The sequence below is a fragment of the Mauremys reevesii genome, linkage group 2 (genome assembly GCF_016161935.1).
Source record: "Mauremys reevesii isolate NIE-2019 linkage group 2, ASM1616193v1, whole genome shotgun sequence".
NCBI classification, from domain to species: Eukaryota; Metazoa; Chordata; order Testudines; family Geoemydidae; genus Mauremys; species Mauremys reevesii.
Genome location: NC_052624.1, coordinates 207,628,325 through 207,650,035, shown reverse-complemented (window position 1 = coordinate 207,650,035; position 21,711 = coordinate 207,628,325). Strand labels below are relative to the sequence as shown.

General features: G+C 42.2%; 2 protein-coding genes across 9 annotated transcripts in view; one reads left to right on the top strand and one right to left on the bottom strand.

Moving 5' to 3' along the window:
* The window catches only part of TMEM241 (transmembrane protein 241), a 137,404-nt gene that overhangs the window by 85,411 nt on the left and 30,282 nt on the right, over positions 1-21,711 (top strand). Inside the window, exon 16 of one of the 8 annotated variants that reach the window (XR_005593142.1) lies at positions 5,583-5,664. The exons of the other annotated variants lie outside the window; for them this stretch is intronic. The gene's annotated coding sequence lies outside the window, so the exon portion shown is untranslated. Of the gene's footprint in view, positions 1-5,582; positions 5,665-21,711 lie in introns of those variants that run through there. 8 annotated transcript variants of the gene reach the window in all.
* Positions 17,730-21,711, bottom strand: part of CABLES1 (Cdk5 and Abl enzyme substrate 1) — a 114,990-nt gene continuing 111,008 nt past the window's right edge. Inside the window, 1 exon segment of the mRNA XM_039521275.1 lies at positions 17,730-20,964. Coding sequence (XP_039377209.1) covers positions 20,824-20,964 — 141 coding nt within the window. The 3' untranslated portion in view covers positions 17,730-20,823.

The following is a 21,711-nucleotide window of genomic DNA, read 5'->3' as shown; positions in this document are numbered from 1 at the left end:
CTCAGACAAAAAGCTATGTTAAGATGGAGCATACATTTTGAGAATACATATCAGTAATTTAAGGATAAAAAACACTACAGGGATGTTGTAATTATCCTCCCTCCAACAAAACCTGTTAAACCCTGGAAATTCAAAGTTAGAGTTACACTTAAAAGAAATCCAAACATGATAAAGTAAGAAATGCACAGTTAAAGCACCCAAACAGCCCTAATTCTTCCCTGTTGTGACATCCTACAGTAACCACCCCAATCTGAGTAACGGGGCACTTGCTCCCTGTAAAAGCGCTGTGGCATTGATCTTTGTCCAAATGCATCATCATGCCTGTGTCATTAAGACTGTGGGAGAACCTCTGGTTTCTCATAATCAGCTAGTTAACCTGCTTAAGCTCTAAAGGGCATCCTGTCCTGTCCTTGGCAAGGAAGGCCATGGGGCTGCAGGGGGAATGTGGGGGTACAAGAGGGCTCTTAAAGGGAGAGCAGATCATTAGTAACTTTTTCAGAACACTGTCATTACACAAGGCAACTTGCAAAATTCCATGTCTCAGGTGAACTTCAAAGGCGGTTGTTTAAAGAATAAGGCTGGTTTAAAACTGATGATCTTGATTCACTCCTGCAGTGTCGGCGGTGCAGTCTGTTCTCTATTTTCCAACCGGGGGGAGGGTATCACCATGTCAGGAAGGCAAATTGTGGTGCCACCACTGCCTTTTGCTGTGGGTTTCATAAAGGAAGGATGAGCTGGCCTGGGATCAGGACACCCAGGTTCAATTTTCTGCTCTGCTATTGACTTTCTATGTGAGGTTGGGCAAGGTATAATGACATTACTATGATACAGCCAGCAGGGGCACTCTGGTAAACAATTTTCTGTGCCAGTTTTTTTGTTGTCATGAAAATTTGTAGCTGGAGACTTTATGGATCCTAATGTGCTTGCTAAATTAATATCTCTACTGTTGAAGCACTTCTGTTTTCTTTTAATCTGTCATTGCTGTCCATGGCCCAGTGATCTTTGCATCTTGTTACCAGTAATGGGAAAGAAATGAGGTTGTGTTAACTCATGTTTGTGGAGACTTATAGCAGACTTGGAAATCTCCTGTATGGCAAATGACCTGAACAAAAATGGTGGTAAAGTATTTTGCAAAAGCAAGGAGCCTATTAACATATTTACTGAAAGGCAGAGAGTCATATTATATAACTTCACCTAGGACACAACAAGATGCATGAATATAATTATTTCCCCTCTTCCCCCAAAACATCAATAATCCCCTTCATTTGTCTCAAACAAATGAAAAGGGACCTTGACAATAAGTCAGTGTATGTTTATATACATTTGAAATAAGCGTTTAAAGGGGTCTGAACCAGGGAGTCCCTCAATGCCAGCTGGCAGAGGGCACAACATATAACTCACATCCGCCTGATGCACTCATTGCAACAACACACTGTTGTCATAATCTGTATCTAGAAGGGATCAAGTAAGATATCACATGCAAACCAGTAACATGCCGGTCATTCATATTATTGCGTGATGTATGGGAGGCTTATAAAGAATTATAAGTGTGTGCTGGAAATATCTTCTTAAAGGGTGTTTTGCAAGCAGCACGTAAGATCAGCCTGTGTTACATTAAGGAATGTTGTCTTGCCTGTTTTCCTGTGTCACCAATGTAAGTCGCGCCAGGAAATATTTCAGAGGACATTGAAATGTACATCGGCATCTGAGGTAAACAAACCATCAAGCTAAATGAGCCTGGCTCCGGGGGCTAGACCACTTAATGCTCATGACAGGGGATGGAGCCTGCACACTCCCTCCCTCCGCCCCCCAAAGCCTTCCTGGCTCTTGAAATAGAGACAATAGACTTTAGGATGTATAAGCAGAAGGAGAGAGCCATTTTGGCATCCAGCACTTAGGGGACAAAGAGTGAGCAGTGCCCTGTGAGCTCATGAAAAGAGGATCCTCTTGGCCTGAAAACCAAGAGTAGCTGGAACTGACACTAGGTGATAAACCTGCTTAAATGAAGATTGCAATGCTGAAGCTAAGTTTTAGTGCTAGAAAGCGTGTTCTGATTTGTTTTACTTGCACCTACATCTGTCTCTATTATTCTTGCTTATTTTCACTTAAATATCTGCACTTTGTTAGCAAATGTGTTTTATTACAAAACCATTTCAGGGCTGTGTATTAAACTGAAGGGTGGAATCCTCAACTAAACTAACAGGCTGGCGTGTGCTCTGTCTCTGGAGGCAGCATGCTTATCAGTGAGAGGTCACTGCCAGGGAGACATGGGACTGGAGGGGCTGTTGGTGTCACTCTAAGGCGTAACCATGCTGGTGGCAGCCAGGGTGAGGCCACCGTTCTGTGAGCACGGTGCTGGTGTCAGGGCTCAGCCAAAGTTGCACAGCACAGAAGCACCAGGGTTACAAGGCAAGCGGTGAACCAACCCTTTGCTGGACTGGGTGAAACCCCAAAGCATCACAAGGGATGCTGGGATGGTAATGCAGAACAATCAGTGACTTGGAGCAGTGCTGAATACTCATGGGAAGAACAGTCCTTTCTGCTTTGTTGTTGTGTTTTTTCTGTAAACCGAAGGAGGGGGTTGGTGGAAGAAAATGTTATAGCAAATCATGTTTAGCCCATGGCAGAAGCTGAAGGAGCAGCTTTCAAGCAGATCATCTGTTGCTGTAAGCCAGGCAACAGATCAGTGTGAAATGTTAATCCCATTTCAGACAATCAGCACATGGGCAGCTCATTTTGTTTAGAAACGGGTTGGGGGTGATGGTGAAGAGAGAAGTTAAGACTGGAACGGGTTTGAGCCACAAGATAGAAAGATATTTTGCTTCTGAAACTGTGATGCATGATCACAGTCTGTTTGATTAGAGTGTGCCGCAAGTACATGACTCTTACAATCCTTTTCAAGATGGGATTATACCAGGCACTGGTCACAGTCCACTAAGGTGTGTAACTGCTTCTGTACTAACCCCTGGACTTCTGGGGCTGAAATTGTCTAGGCTTGGTTTCCGCAAGAAGGTGAAATTTTACGATTGGCAAGTCGTCTTGAAAATCACACTGTGCAAGCTTAGTGTATTTTGCTCATGCTTTGTTGCTAAACTCATGTAATGTGCAGTTAAATTTGATCATGTTACATCTGTTATGTGTGGCTAAAATGGCAACACACTGTGACCAAAAGCACTCCTGTATTCACACCCTACACCAATGGAGGGCAACCTGTGGCCCATCAGGGTAATCCGATTGCAGGCCATGAGACATTTTGCTGATGTTGACTGTCCGCAGGCACTGCCCCCCGCAGCTCCTAGTGGCTGCGGTTTGCTGGTCCCGGCCAATGGGAGCTGCAGGAAGTGGCAGGGTGCAGGGACACAGTGGCTGCACTTCCTGCAGCTCCCGTTGGCTGGGAACAGCGAACTGCAGCCACTGGGAGCTGTGGGGGGGGCTGTGCCTGCAGACAGTCAATGTCAGCAAAATGTCTTATGGCCCACAATCAGATTACCCTGATGGGCCGCATGTAGGTCACAGGTTTCCCACCACTGCCCTCCACACGACTGTAAATCTTTGTGCAAAATATGCCTTGTGAGGTATCACTTGAAAGCTAATAACTTGCTGGTCAATGATATCATGGTGAAATGTATGTAGCAACATTATATGTAAAGTTATGAAATCCCCCTGTATAATGTTCTTAGCACATGTTCAAAACCATGCAGCCCTGCCCAGGCAGAAGTATCCTGAACAAAAAAATGTGTATTTACCTCACTTTACATGTAATTAGTGCATGGGGTCTCTGAGGCAGCAGGGAGAGGAGACGCACACAATTATTTCATTCCTTGAATTACTCCAAAGTGGCCTAGACCTCTTTCCAAACACTTCAGGGAAATGCAAAGCTCGGTAAAAGAGTATCAACCTTCTCTGTCAACATGCCTCATCTCTGGGAGCCAAGAATGTTCTGAGTTCTCTTCCTACCTTTCTACTGACTGCTTCTGATAATTCAATGTACTTCATAACTCTTACTCATTGGAACCTAACACTACTCCCATAGGAGAGAAGCAAACTTATTCCCATTATACGGATGAGGTAACTGAGGCTTTGGGTGGCTGATGCAAGTGTTTTCAAAAGCTTGCATGGGCAGAAGTAGCTTGTCGCATGTTCCAAGTTGGCTTCAGTACATGACTCCAGAGGTGGAGTTAGGGCTGTTTTGGTGCTGTGCAGACAGAAACTTCTATGGGTGCGTTAATAAAACGTTAAGCTTCATATCAGAGCTGTATATTTAAATGTAGCTTTTTGCTCTCTTTAGCTGTTTAATGTTTGTTTAGAGAAGGGTTGACTATTATGTGTAGTTTGGAATTGCATTTAGTAACCTTTACCCCAAGTCAGCAAAAGGAGAAGATTTGTAACCAATAAAACTGCCTTAATATAGCTCCTAGAAGATCGATAGAGGTTAGTTATACCAGTTGCTTGGTTAAGGGGATGTTACAGATTTGAGAGGTGGGTTCAAGGCCATCTCTATTTACAGCATAAGAGAGAAGCGAAAAAGGGGACAATTTAAATGTTACAACATACTCAGAAGGAAAGAGAGAGGAGTACTGTTTTTATAGTTTCTATCATATATGGATGGAAAAGGAATTAACATCACTAATACCAGGCAGATTAGCTATGGGATTAAAGCTTTCTATGAAGAATATTGTAGTTGAAGCAGAACAGAGCTGCTAATTTGGAATGTCTTAATGGTTTACAGATGCCCATTGTAAAGCTTGAGGATAATCTTTTGCTCTAAGCTGTGACTGCATGGAGGGGGCGGGGGAGCTTTACTATGAATGTCAGTTGGTAAGAGTCCTGGACCTCATGAAACACACATGCTACTTGTGCTTTCATTTTAATGGAGAGAGGTGCTGAAGCATGTTTGAATAACAGGTCTCTCCAGCCCTGGAGCTGGTGAAAACCTGCAGGAATTCTGTTGCTTTTCTGTCATGTGGCTTACTTATCAATGGGTCAGTCAGTCTGGACTCAAGTTCAAACAAACCATGGGGAATTTCTCACAAGGAGTCCTGTCTTTGTTCCAGTAGTCCCTACAGACACGAGTGCACGCCTTTGCCTCCTAAATGTAGGCTGCTCCATGCTATTAAAAATTCTCATCAACTCGCAGGAGGTATTCAGCACTTCCTGTGATCAGACCTCAACTGAAGGAACTCGGTGTAGGTTTTAAGGCATGTACTTGCTTGCTGTTGTAGAATCCAATGCTGGAAGTGCTAGCTTCATTTCACTGTCACCAGAGAGCAGGCAAAAGAAGGAAAACTACATCTGAATATGCAAGTGTCGCCTTGGCCAGTTTGCCACTTGTTGATCAATCTGATCTATAGCAGCTTTACAGGAACATGCATGAGCCAAAGCAATTAACAGGAAAATGTAAGGATGGCTGGAAATGTGAGAGCCACAATAAAAACTAAAGCATGGAAAACCCAGCAAAAACATTCTTCTCTCTGCCATCTCTCTTCAGGCTGGCAGACAGCCCGAGCTGCAAGTCATTCCCACAAAGACCCATTTGAAAATGGAGTTGAACTTTTTTTTTTTTTTTTTTTTAAATCCTTCAGGGCTGAACCTATTGTGACCTCTTCATTTAAAGTCTCCGATCAGTTGTATCCAAAGAGTTGGAATGTAGGAGAAACATGGAAGCGAAAAACCTCAGCCAGGCAGTTTTTGTTTTTTGTCAGTACAGAGCTTCTTCGGCATGGCTGCTCCTTGGACGTGTTATTGATGATGAATGAGACCGGACTGCTCAGAGATTAACACAGATGATTGTAGCCTCAAGACTTGACAAGCTGTAACCAAAAGAGAAAATTCTCTACCTTCAAAGGCAGGGCAAGGAACCTTATACAACAGGATTCTGTACAGTTCAATTACATTTAAAGTGGAATGTTACAATTGTGGAGTGGAGAGCTGAATGGGTTCTTTTCTGAAAGGGCATGTTTTATAGCTAGCTTACAGCTACCAGCATTTTAAAGTGCCTCAGCTGCAGCTGATCACAGGCTAACTCCATTTGCTGTCTCTTCCCCACCCCCGTCTTTGTCTGACAAAGAACCTTCCAGATCCAACAGTCTCTGGGAGGGAGGCTGTGTGGTTCAGTGGATAGGACACTGGACCAGGAGTCATAGTACTGCTAACATCAAACTTCCAAAAAATCATGGAGATAAAAAGAACCCCTAATTTTTTTTTTCATTTTTCATTTTCCTTCTTGTTTTGGTGCCTTTAGGGTGCACTTGGTCGCACTTCCAAGCTTTTTCTCTACAACCACCAGGGCTAGACCTATGCTTTTAAAAATATAATAGCTGCGATTTGCTCACGTAATAACGTGTCTACAGGAGATTGGACTTTAAGTGATGTCAAATATCTCAAACCTTTTGATAAAATCACAAGAGTGGGCAAAATTGGAGAAGACCTTGTTTCTATTGCACTGATGTGCTGGGCGATTGTGTGCCAGTCACTTAACCTCTCTGTGACTTCATTTACCAATTCATAAAATGAGCATAATCTCAGCAATGGTGATACTTAGAATCATAGAAATGTAGTGCCGGAAGAGACCTCATGGGGTCGTGTAATTCATCCCTGTGTTTGAGGAAGGATTAAGTACATCTAGACCATCCCTGACAGGAGTTTGCCCAACTTGTGCTTTAAAAACCTCCAGTGATAGCGATTCTACAACACAGGGATTCCTGTGAAGCCACAGGATTAGAACTCAGGTTTGTGGAGCCTGGAGCAGCTGACAATCCCACATCACCACTGGGAGCCCATGCAGAAATATATCCAAGGAGATTATACACCATGAGATGTACTGCCTAGCATAAAAGCATCCTCTGGCTTTCTGATTGGCCCATGCTCACTATTTAACCCTGGAGTGTGCCCCAGAAAGTTGTTTGGGCAGCCACACAGATTTCAGGCTTGCTGTGAATCCAGACTTCACCTTGCTTGCTGATTTCCAGTCTTTGACCCCAGCCTGACTCTTGCCTCCTGATTCCAGCCTGGTAACTACCTCTGAGCTCCATTCTCTGAGGCCAGCCTGACTCCAGTCCTGACTTTTGTATATTGATCCTGGCTCTAACCATTACGCTGATCTCTGCTCACTGACTACTGCCTCACAACCATCCTTGACGTGTTGACACCAGTCCAGCTGTGACCACTAAGCCAAACCACCTATCAGAGGTGTAGCGAGCGCCCTCCGTACCCTCCGACCGGAGGGGGCCCTGCAAGGAAGGGGGCCCCTAAAAGTGGCAAAAAAAATGTAAGGTATAACTAAGTAAGTGACATTTATTGACGCTATTGCACAATCCATGTCGGTTTTACTGACAAAACCGTGAAGTCATTATGATACATCATAATGCTATTGGCTACATCAGTTGTCTGTTGGTCAGTTTTGAATTTTAGTTGGACCCAGTCAAAGAATGTGTATTTGCGTTCATAATGGCGGTCGGCGGATAAATGTTATTAATTTAGTTGTTAATAACTTAGGAATAGACATTGCTGACATGAGAGGCCAAGCTTATGATAACGGCGCAAATATGAGAGGAAAGAATAAAGGAGTTCAAGCCCGCATGCTAGAAATAAATGACCGTGCCTTGTATGTACCATGTGGAGCTCACACTTGGAATCTTGTGATCTCAGACGTGGCAAAGTCATCGAAATATGCCGTTGACTTTTTCGGTCTGATTAACAGAATATACGTTATCTTTTCTTCGTCACTGTTACGTTGGGATATACTTCAAGAACATATGCCAATATCTGTTAAAGGGTTATCGGACACTCGTTGGGAGTCAAGAATTGATGCTGTGAAGCCATTGCATTATCACCTTGAAGAATTGTGCAATGCTTTGTCATCTTTGCGAGAATATGCGCTCGAAAAGAAAGATGGCAATACAGCAACAGAAGCCGGTGCGCTTTTAGACCATGTTACTACGTGGCCTTTTGTTCTGACTGTGTACACGTGGTACGATATACTATTTCACGTCAATAAAACCTGCAAATTAATTCAGTCACCAGATGCGTCAATTGACGTACTGCAGGCAGAAGTCGGTGCTACAATGAAGTTTTTGGAAGACTATTGAAATACAGGATATAACTCTGTGGTCACAAATGCACGTGAAATAGCAGAGCATATGGGTATTGAGCAGGTGTTTCCAGAAACCAGGGTGCGACGTAAGAAGAGAATGTTTGATTACGAATGTGCTGATGATTCGAGTAGTCTTTCTGCCAAAGAAAAATTCAAATCGCAGTTCTTTCTTGTTCTCACTGATCAGGCCATATCTTCTGTTTCGTTGCGATTTGACCAACTCGTGGAGTGGTATAAGTTGTTTGGATTTCTGTACAACGCTAACAGCCTGAAGCAGTGTCACAGAGAAAATGAACTGGAGAATCACAGCAAAAATTTTGAAAGAAAAATGGGAGACATTGATGCCAACGAACTCATAATGGAATTGAATCGTTTTATTTATGTCATCTAGAAAGAGAGAGGACTTGTCACGGCAAACAATTTTTTAATGTACATATACAAGAACAGCCTTCAGGAGATATATCCGAATCTTTGCATTTGCATCAGAATTCTTCTGACCACACCAGTTACTGTTGCCGGTGCTGAAGGGAGCTTCAGCAGAATGAAACTGATCAAGAATATCCTGCGCTCAACCATGACAGATGACAGGCTTTCTGCGCTTGCAGTTATCTCAATCGAAAACAAGATTGCCAGATCTTTGGACTATGACGCATTGATTAACCAATTTGCGGAGAACAAGGCTTGAAAGAAGCGCTTTGCGTAAATACGGAATACATGTACACTGTAGGCCTATGTATACATAATATGAACCCTGTATATTGTATAAAATAAATACCGCATTCCAGTTTCTGCATTGTAAGGGGCCCCGGACATATGGTCGGAGGGGGCCACGTTCTTTGTTGCTACGGCCCTGCCACCTATGCCTCAGTCCCTTACAGAGGCACAATTCACCCCACCTTGTTCTGTGTTGGTTCTTTCCAGACTGACTCTGATAGGCTTTCCTGCAGAGCACCCTAGCCTGCAAGCAGGACTGGAACCCTCACCCGCACCCACAGCCATAAAGGGACAGCTTGCAATTCCAACACAGTCCAAAATACTTTTAATTTTTGTTCTCTTCTGGACTCTCTCCAGTTTGTTCACATTTTTCTTAAAGTGCAGTACCCAAAAAAGTACTCTAGTTAAGACCTCACTAGTGCCCAGTAGAGTAGAACAGTTGCCTCCCATGTCTTATGTACAACACTCTTGTTAATACAGCCTGGCATGTTTGTTTTTTTTCACAGCAGCATCACACTGCTGACTCATTCTATTTGTGATCCACTATAACTCTCAGATCCCTTTCTGCGGTGCCAATTATTCCCCATTTTGTGTTTGTGCATTTCATTTTTCTTTCCTGAGCGTAGTACTTTACACTTGTCATTAAATTTCATCTTGCTGATTTCAGACCAGTTGTCTAATTTATCAAGATCATTTTGAATTCCAATCCTGTCCTCCAGAGTGCTAGCAACCCCTCCCAGCTTTGGTGTCATCTGCAAATTTTATAAGCATACTCTCCACTCTATTGTCCAAGTTATCTCCTTTTGTAAAGTGCTTTGAAAGCACTTAACTCTCTCTCTTAAAGAGATGTTCATACTAATGCAAACGTCATTACTCTGCCCAGCCTAGCTGAAATGGTAGTGAAAGAAGGCTGTTTTACAAGAGGGAACTGCATTGTGCCTCCGTATCATCCCCTTAACAGTAATTTCACTAGTGTGGCAATGAAGCCTTTGAAAAATTTTGGAAGTACTTGTACCTCTGCCTACAGAAAAGCGGGAGAGGAGCTTTCTTCTAAAGAGCCATAGATGTGAAAGTCTGTCTTTCAAAGATTTTTTTCTTTGATGGAATAACTTCATGACAAATTCCTTGGTGAATTACAGCTTGAGCTATCCTGATCTCGTGGGAAAAACCTGATAGAACTTAAATGTACATTTTGTTTTAGAGTTTGATTTTTTAACTGTCTCAGAATATAATAGAAAATGGTACCCCTGCTATAGAATTTAATGGGATGGGTTGGTTTGTTTGTTTGTTTTTAAGGCGGGAGGAGAAGAATCTAAGCATTCCCTATCAAATTCTATAGGTAGGTAGAACAATTTGTGTGAACTGTGCTAAACTTCCACAGAACAACGTTGTTTTTTGTCCCTTGCTAAATTCTATAGGGCTCTTCAACAAGAGTAATTCTGATGGGGTTTACACTAGGGTTTTTTCCCTTTAATAGCTTTATATTCTAATAACTATTGCTAACATTTATGTTGCCCCATGGCTGGTAGCAATGGTTGAAACCCTAGTGTAGACAAGGTGTCAGCAGGCTTCTCCCTACAAGACAGGAGGCAGATGTTGGGTTGATTACAGGAGTGAGTGGTTGAGGTTCTGTGGCCTGTGAGGTGCAGGAGGTCAGACTAGATAATCATCATGGTCACTTCTGGCCTTAAAGTCTGAGTCTAACCCCTGTGCTGGGATCTATTCACATTCATGCTTCAAAACCCACAGTATGTTACTGGTCTCTAATAGATTTAAAGGAGGCATGACAGCTACATAGTGGTCAGCTTAAGACCTCCATTAATACCATTAACATCTTGTTGTGAAGCTGGACATGAAACTTATTTAAAAACAGTTTGAATAAATCCAGATGGCCATTGTAAGAACAAATTAATGGTTAAACAATAGAGAAGAACTTTTATCTTATTTCAAAAGATCAGTTCTGCAAAGTGTCTGAATATCAAGTGATGGAATGAAAAGCAGAAGTGGTGGTTGAACTTCTTGCAGTCAGTGCAATCAAAGGAAAAGAGATGAAATGTCTATACATCTCAGGAGAACGCTTGTAAAACGCAAAAATGTACCAGCAGACAGGATGAATTGCATTCTGTAAGGGGAGAAACAACTCAGGGGAATTCACAGTAAAAAGGGTGAAATTAGCCAGCATAACTACTAATGGCACCAACAGCTTCCCCAGTTACCTATCCTAGATAAGGCCAGAGGATGAGTGAATGGGGTCACTCAGGTGGGGTCATAAGCCCCTTCTATCACTATTCTCCCTACTTAAGATCAGCCTCAGAATGCCTAAGGCATTGCTAAGGCACGTATTGCCCTGTCATATATCAGGGTAAGGTATTTTAAAGGCAATGGCTCACATTTCTATCTTTCTGAAATGCTTCTTGTCAGCTTTCATTCCACATCAACTTACATTGATCTGTGTGTTAGTGCTTATTGCCAAGTGGGTAGATTAAAACTCCAGCTTTTCTAAACCTCCATGAATTATATGATGTCTTGATAACAATAAGAACATAATCTAATATTTGATAAATGCTATCTATAAAGAGCTATAGAACAAATCTCAAAACAAAACCCTTCATAGTTATGCATTTTGCTTAAAGCAATGAGGAGGTGCTGTGATGTAATATCTTGGGAATGCTTCCCCTCTGACACTGCTTTTTACACCTGTGGAATACTATTGACCTGGATGGGATTACGTCTCACTTACATCAGCGCAGATCAGAATAGAACCGCGCTCCTTGTTTCTAAAGGCATCCTGGGTCGCAGGTGAAAGCAATACACACAGTCGTGTCTTTTCGGCAGTTCTAGCAGTAGAATGTTAAGAAAACTTGACCATAATTTTAAAGTCTGTAGACAACAGGCATGTAAATCCTCCATAAAACAGCAACTCTGAAAGGTCTGTTGGAGACAATTCCAGCTGTACTCAGCACTGAATCAGATGGAAAGGGGCAAGGAAACTCATGCCAGGTTAACTTCTCCCCAGTCCTGTAGTTGGCTGTGGTTGTGGATTTGCCCCTGGTGTAATTTAGAACATCCTCACTTGTTCTTCTGTTCATGGGTAGAACACTACTATAACTGTCCATACCCCTAAGGGGGCTGGAGCTGTGCCAGCAGCTAGTTATTGTAATTAGTGACGCCTGGTGATGCCTGCTTTTTTCCTAGCTATGCTGAGGGTGGGGACTGGGAGGACATAGTAGTCACTACATTAGACCTATGCCACTGGCGAGTCCCCTATACAGGGGAATGCTCAGTTAGTTGGTAAAGCTAGTTTTTGGGTGTTTCCCCCCCACTCCTGGGTAGAGTCTGGCCCCAGGGTCTCCAGAGTAAACTCCCACATTCTAGTAAGACAGAGCACTGTGGAATCCACACTGCTCTGCTCTGTTTTTCACAAGCTCCTGTGGAAGTGCGAAAAGAGTCAACTAGCATAGTCCAACACATGCTCTTCAGCCTTGGAGAGCAGGCTGAGATTTACAGGCCAGTTTAGGTGGTGTATTCCCCTCACATCAAAGGCTGCACATTCCACTTGCCCACAAAATACTGTAAGATGGGAATTTGTGAGGCCGATGGTACCCAGGGGCATAATGTGCCCTCCTTGTAGAGGGAAAGCCAACCCGTCTTTTCCAACGTCCTTAATGCAGTTGGAAAAGAATAGTTTAGCCCCCTCCCTTCAGAGACCTGTATCCCACCCTCCATTATTTTTCAAGCTAAGCGGCGTCTCTGGGTCGCAAACTACAACCTCCTTGGTATTAGCATGGACAAACATCAATTAATTTTACTAAACATTCACATTTTGGCCTCCAGCAGCTTTAAACTGAAACTTTCCATTTTCCTATCCATGGACACCATGGGGATCTGAATAGAGCTCAATTTTCCATTAGAGGCTACAGCCTTTGTTTTTAAAATAAATCAGACAATGCTAGATGGGTGGGGCCCACAGCTCTGAAAGCACTAAATTAAAAAGGCTGACTGGGTCAACTCACTACATAGCACCATGTCCTCTCTGTTTATCTCTAGGTTACTGAAACAATAACAAAAAGAAAACGAATTAAAGGACAAATGCTTAAAAAGTAGTAGTAAGGGGGAAAAATGATTGACATGGAATGAAGCAGTAAACAAGGTCTGGTCATTTTTGATCCATCCACATGACTCTCTAATTTTAAATTCGGATTCCCAGTCTCAGGGATTTCAGTGGGAGGTCAGTGCCTTGTTGTTTCAGGCTGTATAAATTGAACTGCTACTTTCTTCAAATAGTAAGTGTTTTCCTCTCTAAAGAGCTTGTATCTTTGTCATTCTTTGGGTAAGGATCTCTCAAGGCAGCTTGGAGAAAAGGTGGATTCCTGCAGGAGTAGATTAGGGGTTGGTTTACACTTAGCTATGCTGGTGTAGTCTCCATAGCATAGATGTGGTCTATGTTAAAATTTCAAAGCAGGCTAGGGGATTTAGACATCACTTCCATTCATTTCAGTTGAAAAACTGTGTCGAAATCCCCTAGAACTCTGACAAATTTAGACTAGAAATAAGGTGCAAAATCTTAGCAGTGAGGTTGATTAATCATTGGAACAACTTACCTAGGGATGTGACAGATTCTCTGTCACTTGAAATCTTTAAATCAAGACTGGGTGTCTTTCTAAAAGATACATTCTAGCTGAACCAGAATTTATCGGCTTGATGCAGGAAGTTCTGTGTGCCATTGTTCTATGGCCCATGTTATGCAGGAGATCAGATCAGGTGATCATCATGGCGCATTGTATGAATATGTGAATTTTTTCTGAAGTTCAGAGGAGGAAGCTAAATTGCTGTTGATTTTACTTTAGTAATCTGTTAATCAGAGTTGGCTTTTCTCTTTGACTGGTCCATAGATGGAGCAAAGAAAGAGGGTCTGGAGGTACAGAGGCGTGACCTTTTCTCCTACCTCTGAATGAGGTCTGGCTTACACTTAAAACTTAGGTTGACATAGGCACAATGCTCTGGGATGTGAAAAATCCAGACCTCTGAGTACTGTAGCTATGCTTGCCTATCCCCTGGTGTAGATGTAGGTAGGTCAAAGGAAGAATGCTTCCACCTACCTAGCTACCCTCACTCAGGTAGGTAGTGTTTCTACAGTAATGGAAAAATCCCTTCTAGTGCTGTTGGCTGCATCAATGCTACAGTGCCTGACATGTGACCTGAAAAAGAGATGGGAGATGATTTCTTGAAATTTTGGGAAGGGGTGACTTTGAAGCACTTTTTTCCCCTTTCCCCATAACTACACGTATGGGGACAGTACCTTTCCCTGTAACTACATGTATGGGGACAGTACCAGTCAGAAATGCGACTTGTTGAGGGAACGGTTCATTATATGCCAGTGTCCCTGAACACTAGGGTGACCAGATGTCCTGATTCTATAGGGACAGCCCGATTTTTGGGTCTTTTTCTTATATAGGCTCCTATTACCCCCCACCCCTGTCCCGATTTTTCACATTTGCTGTCTGGTCACCCTCTGAACACAGGAGAGAGCATATCATAGTGGAATCACTTGTTTCTGGAAATTAACAGGTGTGGCCTGCAAACTGGCTAGCCAAGGGTCTATGACATATCAAAAGACTGGTACAACTTAGTCACAGCAACAGATGTAACTCCTGGCATTTGTGCTGGTAGAATGATGTTTGATGAGGGGGAGATACAGTCCGCCTACACCTTTGCATTACTGATCCAAACTGATACGATCTTGTCCAATGGAGAGCAAGGGCTGCATATGGCGATTTAGCACTACTAATACCTAGCTATGAGGTAATGTACTGTTAACCCTGGAGAGTGATATATTCTGTGTATTCACAGAACAGTGACGCTCTAGCAGCATTACAAGCTTCCCCACGAACGTGAAAAATCCCTGATCTGAAAGGGTCACCATGAGGCGAGAGGATGGTTTGCTCTCCATGTCCAGACACCCCTTGGCTAGTCTCTCAGCTAAGAATGCCAACTAGTGCCATTCTTGTGTGCACATTGTTATATGGCCACCTGTCCACTGGGAAATGGACTGAGACCACTAAAATATTATTACATAGATTACTGAACAGCCCAAGATAACAGCTCACTCATAAGAACAATTAAGAAACAAAAGCTTTATATCCAATTACCAATCCCTGAGCCATCAATTCCCCCTTGCTATTATTTGAGAAATAGTTTTTTGAACTTTACAGCTATTATGGTTCTACATCAGTGTTTGATTTTTCTGATTTTTTAAAAAAAATTAAACAGGTCTGTTTATTACAAATATAAAATCTGAACAAGAAATGCAGAGACTCCTGTTGTTTTCATCTAGAGATAAGATTTTGTGAGACATCCTCCAACCAAAGGTTCAGACTATTAATTTCTGCAATTTTTCTACATGTGTTCTTGGCACTTAATTTTCCATTCCTTTTAGGTGACACTCACTCTAAATTAGCTCATATGGAATTCACCTGTTAATTGAAGTCCTATATTTTGCAGTTCTCTCCCATTTTTTGGTATAATTATCTTGGATAAATGTAACCAGCATACACTATATCTCAAACTTAGCATTTGATGGTCTTTCCCTGGCCAGTCCATAAATATATGCTCATACTTGTCATGCTGCATGTTTTTGCGTGCTGTGTTGTTGCAATAGGTTACCAACAATAAAAGAGAAAAGCGGATACTCTGCGGTTCATATTTGCCACTGTAACATGCTGTCAACATTTTAATAGGGGACTCCCACGCAAATTCCTCATCCCATAGCCTATGACAAACTCTGTGTCCCAGAGGGGAAGGGAGGAATGTGTTGCAGAGAGGAGGAATTTTCGGACTATTCATTTGTATTTCAATTTAAACAAATATCTTTCTCTTAACCATAGCAAGGTGGCAACAGGCTTTTACTTCTTGTTTTGTTTGTACTGTACTTAATACGTAATACGTGTTCATAACTTCCCCAGAACTTTTGTCCAGGAACATGTGGATAGCATAGCATGGTGTTCGGTTTGTACAATTGGAAACATGGGTAGGATGGGATGAGGGCTTGTGGAGTGGGCCAGAGGTATCTTCTGTTGAATATCTTTGTAATTTGGTGCAATTAGTCCAGTCCAATGGTGTTGCCAACCCCCCTAGTTTTCGTTCAAGGCTTCTCTTGAAACTGATCTGCTTGCTAGTAAGATATGACATTTCTACCCTTTTAAAATAGCCTTATGTCCATAGCAGTATCACCAGAAGGGGAGGAAATCATTTGTCTTCTTGGCAGTTTGGACTCCTGGTTGCTGCCTGCTGCAGGGAAGCTGTTAGATTCAGACCGAGGGGAGAGCTGCTCCACAGTATGTGAGAGTTGGAGAAACAACATGTTTCTGCACACAATATTTTAAATTTCTGCAGGTTTTATTTGTCAATAAATAAATGCAGAGGCTCCAGCATGGCAGTGGGGAGCACAGGCCACTGGCTGCACAAAGGTGGGAGATCACTCTGCAGCCCCCACACCCCCGGGATCCTAACGCAGTGGTGACCCAGCACCCGACCCTGACACAGCACAAGGTCTGGGCTTGCCCCAGAAACACCCTGGGGCCCTGCTCCTCTGGGCCAGGCACACCTGGTGTGGGTCAGGCAGGCTCAACCAGGCAGGATCCACAGCAGCCTCAGATGGCCATGAGATGCAGTTACAGCCCATTCCTACAGTCCAGCTGAATGTGTGCAAATTCAACTGAGCTATGGAAACGCATGACACTTGGCAGCCTTGTGTATATATAGGGCCAGATCCAAAGCCCATTGAACTCCATGGTAGTCTTTGGATCAGGCCTGGTACATTTTTTCACTTCACATTATCCACTTTGCCACAAGAGTTTAAGGGTTTATGGACTTCGGGGGTACGAATACAAGACATACTATAGGTCTCACAGGTGAAATAACGCTATGTCTAGACTGTACACTATGAGCTAAGGGTGTGATTCCCTGCTTGCACAGACATACTTGTTCAGATGAGAGCTAGCACTAGCATGCTAAAAATAGTGGTTTAGTCACAGTAACATGGGTGGCAGCATGTGCTAACAGCCCCGAGCACCTACCCATGGTGTTTGTACTCAGGGCAGCTAGCATGTGCTTCTGCCCCCATGCTACTACGGCTACACTACAACCACCATTAGTGTGCTAGTTCAGATGAGAGCTGGAGCCTAAGAGATTTGTTTTGTGTCTGAGCCTTTTTACCTTCCGGCTGAAATAGAACCATCCCATTCGCAGCTTCAAAGCCATTGAAACCATCTCAAACTCATTCTCAATAACTCCTACTTCGTAAATATTGACAGCTTGTTGCTTTCAGAAGGATTCTCTCTCACTGTTACCCCCTGGGAGCTTTTCGTCTCTGCTCTACTAATACTTGGCAATTTTTCATAGCAAAACAAGACTAATGAGAAACTACACTAACACCTGTTATTGAAAACCCAATATTTGCTCTTCAGCAGCACAGCTCTGCCATCCATGAATTTACTAATGATCTCCATTATTCACAAATATGTTAATGTCCCTCTCAGTGGGTTATTACAGTAATAAATTCCTTTTTCAAAGGTGTAGGGTGTGCATACTTCTGGATTTTTGTACACTGAAGTACATTGGATTTTCTTCACGTAAACTCCTTACACTAAAGTAAAATGGTAAGAGCTAAGAATGGCCTAAATGCCATTAAGGCCACAGTCCTGCTACATGTTCCATGCAAGCAGATTACTGTTCCAGCCCCTCTGAAGTCAACAGATACTGAAGTCCACCTGTCTGGAAGAAGCTCAGCATTAGGGCTTACGTAAGTTCATGTTCCTACATCGATGACAGGTTTGGGGTTAAAGGTTTGGTTAGTTGCAACTGCTTTTTCCCCCCTTCTTCTTGCAAGTTACAGAAGTTATAGAAAATTCACAGTCTGTATAAATCATAAATATAGTTAGAAATGGCAACAGTAGTAAGCAGCTTTCTATGTCCCAGAGGAAGACAACAACAATAAAAAAACCCTCTCCAACACACAAGTGATAGCACTGAATAGTTTTACTTGCTGTTACTGGGGGAACATAGCTGCTTTTTTATTTATTTAAACCTCTGTATGGTAAAGTGTTACATAATTTCAAAATATTATGAATGATATGGAATGAACTATTTCCTGATCCACTTTAATTCAAAACTAAAATTTTGTAAATCAACTGTCATTTCCGTACAAGACAAAGGCAAACAATCATCATTTTTTGTTTGGTACAGATTTATCACTTCAGCTTGTATTTTCACAGGCCTGGAGAGAGAGGAGAAATATTATCCTAACCATCATTCTACTGACCAAGCTTGGTCCTTTGATGTTTAGTATCAATATGGCTTTATATGTTCCTAAGTGAACAGTGCAACATTTTTATCTTTTAAATATTTATTCAACATTCAAACTGTAGCTGAACATTATGCCAAATAAAAGCAGAAAGTCTCCAATCAGATTTGATCCCAGAAACCTATGTAAACTGTAGCTCCGGGCTGGATAGCATTAGCAAAGACAATAGACATGAGAGAATGATTCAAAAACATCTGTCATCCTTCAATCAGTCTTTTGCAGTTATGATACCCTTTCTCCCAGCCAAACTATAAAGCAATATGAAAACCAAACTCAAGGCAAATGAAGTTTTTATACACAGTTAAGACTTCCTTATATTTGTAGACAGTCCCATTATTAACAACAAAGCTCTTTAATGAAAAAAGCTGGAATTTACACACATTATTTAAATTAAAGGGACCTGGACAAGGCTGGAAGGACTAATTTTAGACATGCCAGCTGTGTTTTGGTTTGTGAACCTGTGCATGTGACACTGGTCTTCTGCTACATGACTAAACAGGCAGGGTATTGAAATGTAATCATTACAAAAGAAATGCTGCACAGGCCTTTTGCATTCTTCAGTCCTTTGCCTCCTTCGAAGAATGGAGCAGGCTGGCAGAATCAAGGAACAGTAGCACATCTGATGGGAGAACCTAGTGCCATGTCTTTCCAGTGAAAGAGCAATGCTGGGATTTAAGCAATGCTGGAGCACATCTTGGAGGCACCATTTCATTCTCTCTCCTCCTCATTCCTCCAAATCAGGTTGGAATCTAATTACAGTATATAAAAATAAAAGTATACAGAGGAGGTATAATTGTAGTTTTGAGATACTTTGTAAGTAACCCTTTTAAAATGGAGAAGGAGCAACAAAATTCCCATTCATCCAAACTCTTTTTCCACGACCTTTCCACATTCTACAGAGGAATCTTTCAGGCATCTGTTGTTGTTGCCACGCTAGGATTAAAAAGAGAGGGCTACAAAAAAAGACTGAGTTTACATTTCTGTTAGGACCTTTGACTGAGGTGATTCCTGGTATAAGCTGAGGAAAACATCAAATTGAAAGCAAAGATTAATGTGTTTATATCTTTGTTTGTCCCACTCCTTCTCCCACCTCCTTTGTCATTTCCATACCATGAACAAACCCTCTCCAACATAGAGAGATAAAGCTGCAGTTGGAGTTTCCTAACTGAGATTTGTTTTCAGATTAAGTTTTATACACCACAGAGGTTAAGTATTTGATTTTATTGGAGTTTGTTTCAGGCATGATGGGGATCAAGTGGATCAGCAATTGGAGTAGGTTATAGATATATAAAAATAATTTAATTCTTTACTCTAATACACATCCTTCAGCATGTGAGCATAGCAGATATAATGCTGGAGAGCTAGAGTGATTCTGTCCAGCTTTTCTGGTTGTCCAGCCAGAACCTTGTAAATTGCAGGAAACAAACTGTTAAAACTCCAGTACTGCAATGTCTATAAAGGTACTGGACTGTACGTAACAATTTAAATGGCCATTGATTACATTTTGCAGTCAATTATATTTAAAATCTAAAATTTACCAACACGAGGCATCTCCCCTATCAAAGCCTTAAGACACCAATTATACTGCTCAGCCCTATTCTTGATTTTATAAAATACTGTTTAAGATGTAGCACAATAAATGTGCTGCTTATGCACTCTAACATAGAGCACAGAAATACAACACTACAAAGTGCAAGTCCAACCATCTCCACAGTGGGAAAAGTGCAAAGGTTAAAAATATGCATGTGGCTTAACACAAGACATTTAAAAACTATTACATGTAGATCACGAACTAAATGCTTTCGTCTTTACCATATACAAGACTGAAAACATATGGTCAGCTGCTGATTCATCTCTTGCAGTAGTAGTGTAATCTTCAGAAAGGTAAAAGATGTTGAAAAATCAGGGATAAAAAACAAGTGTCCAAAAATGATCCCATTTACTACTTTTCCAGTAGTTATGTTTTCAAGAAGTAAACACGGAAAGTCCCCTTGGTCTTCAGCATCAGTAAATGACATCCTCTCAAATAGCCAAACCAGCCCACGTGGACCAAAACCAAATCAACGTCACACACACAGGCACCCCACAGGAAAAAGTGCACTTCCAATAGCAGGTACAAAAATAAATTGGCACACTCTTTTTGACACAGTGAAGATATCTTTTTAAAAGCTTTTCCACAACGTTACTAAGTCATTTTGTAAGTCAGAGCAAGTCTGTAGCAGAGCACTACAAGAATGCACTTGACTCGCTTGCAAAGTGTACAGGTGATTGTAAGACAGATGGGAATGGAGGCTGTCATTTAATTTTTGTTCTTGTATGACTGATATGGGTAACTAATTTTACTCCTTTGGTCCCCGTGGTAAGAGTCTGTTTCCCCCCAGTTCCGGCATCAGTTGTTAGTTCTTCATCAATATATGCATCTCATTCTGCACCTGCTCTGAGTAATAAACACTACATGAATTCATTTAGTCTGAGAGTCTTAGGAAACTCCATGCAGTGTTCCCAATATGCTGCCTGAAAAATTGTGTATTTGGAGAGAGAGAGAGAGAAAGAAGTTTGGTATTAAGTCCTATTTTTGCATTTCCAGTAGTAACTGCAGCTTGATAATGCTGAATAGAAACAGTCTTAAGACCCCTTCCTAGAAGGGTAGCCTGTGCTAGGAATTCTGGATCAAACGTCTATAATGTGGCATCACTTCATGTTCAGGCAGATGGAGAGCAAATTCCAAGGCCACTAACACTGGAAATTCGAAGGCTATCAGCTCTCGCCTGTTCAGTCGGAACTTCTCTTCCAGTTTCTGTAACACAGACAAGTTTAAAAAACAAAACAAAACCAAGAAGTCTTAGGGCATTAGAATACCAGTTTCTTGTATCGTCTTACTGGTGGCAGTACTCAAATATTTACCAGTAAACATTCTGCTCTCACTCAAACTTACTGCCTATTGAAGTCTAGTTTTGGAGAGAGAGAGCTGGGACATTTGCATTACCTAGTACTGGATCTTGCTAGCCATGGAACAGATTTGGGTTGGCCTTTGCGTCATGGGAGAATGCCAGGAGCTGTGCCACCAGTGCAGAGGCCATCTGTAACTTCAGTCCCTATGCACTCCTGAGTGCAGGGACTGCTCCTCTGGTAGTGCTCCAGTAGGCACAAGCCATTCCAAAAGCGGCAGAGAAGAAGTGGGGGGGGGGGGGCAACGGCCTGTATCTTCTCTGTACTGGTTAAAAGAGCTGGCTGGTCATGAGTGGAAGAGCAAACTCTGGCTCCCTTTGGGAGTGCACAATGCCTCCCAGAACTGTCCCCGAGGCAATGTGGCTCTGCACCATCACTTGGGCCTGTGCCTAATAGGTACACTCTAGTTTCTCAAATCGGAACACTATATATTTTTTCTCGTAATGACAACACTGCCTACTGAAAAAAATGTGTTCCTACTAAACTGATCTGAACATGCCACTCAGGATCTGTGCATGTCAAGTGGTCAAACTGGTCAGTAGGCAACCAGCTACCAGAACCAACAAATTATACTAATTTCTTACTAGAAGGCTGG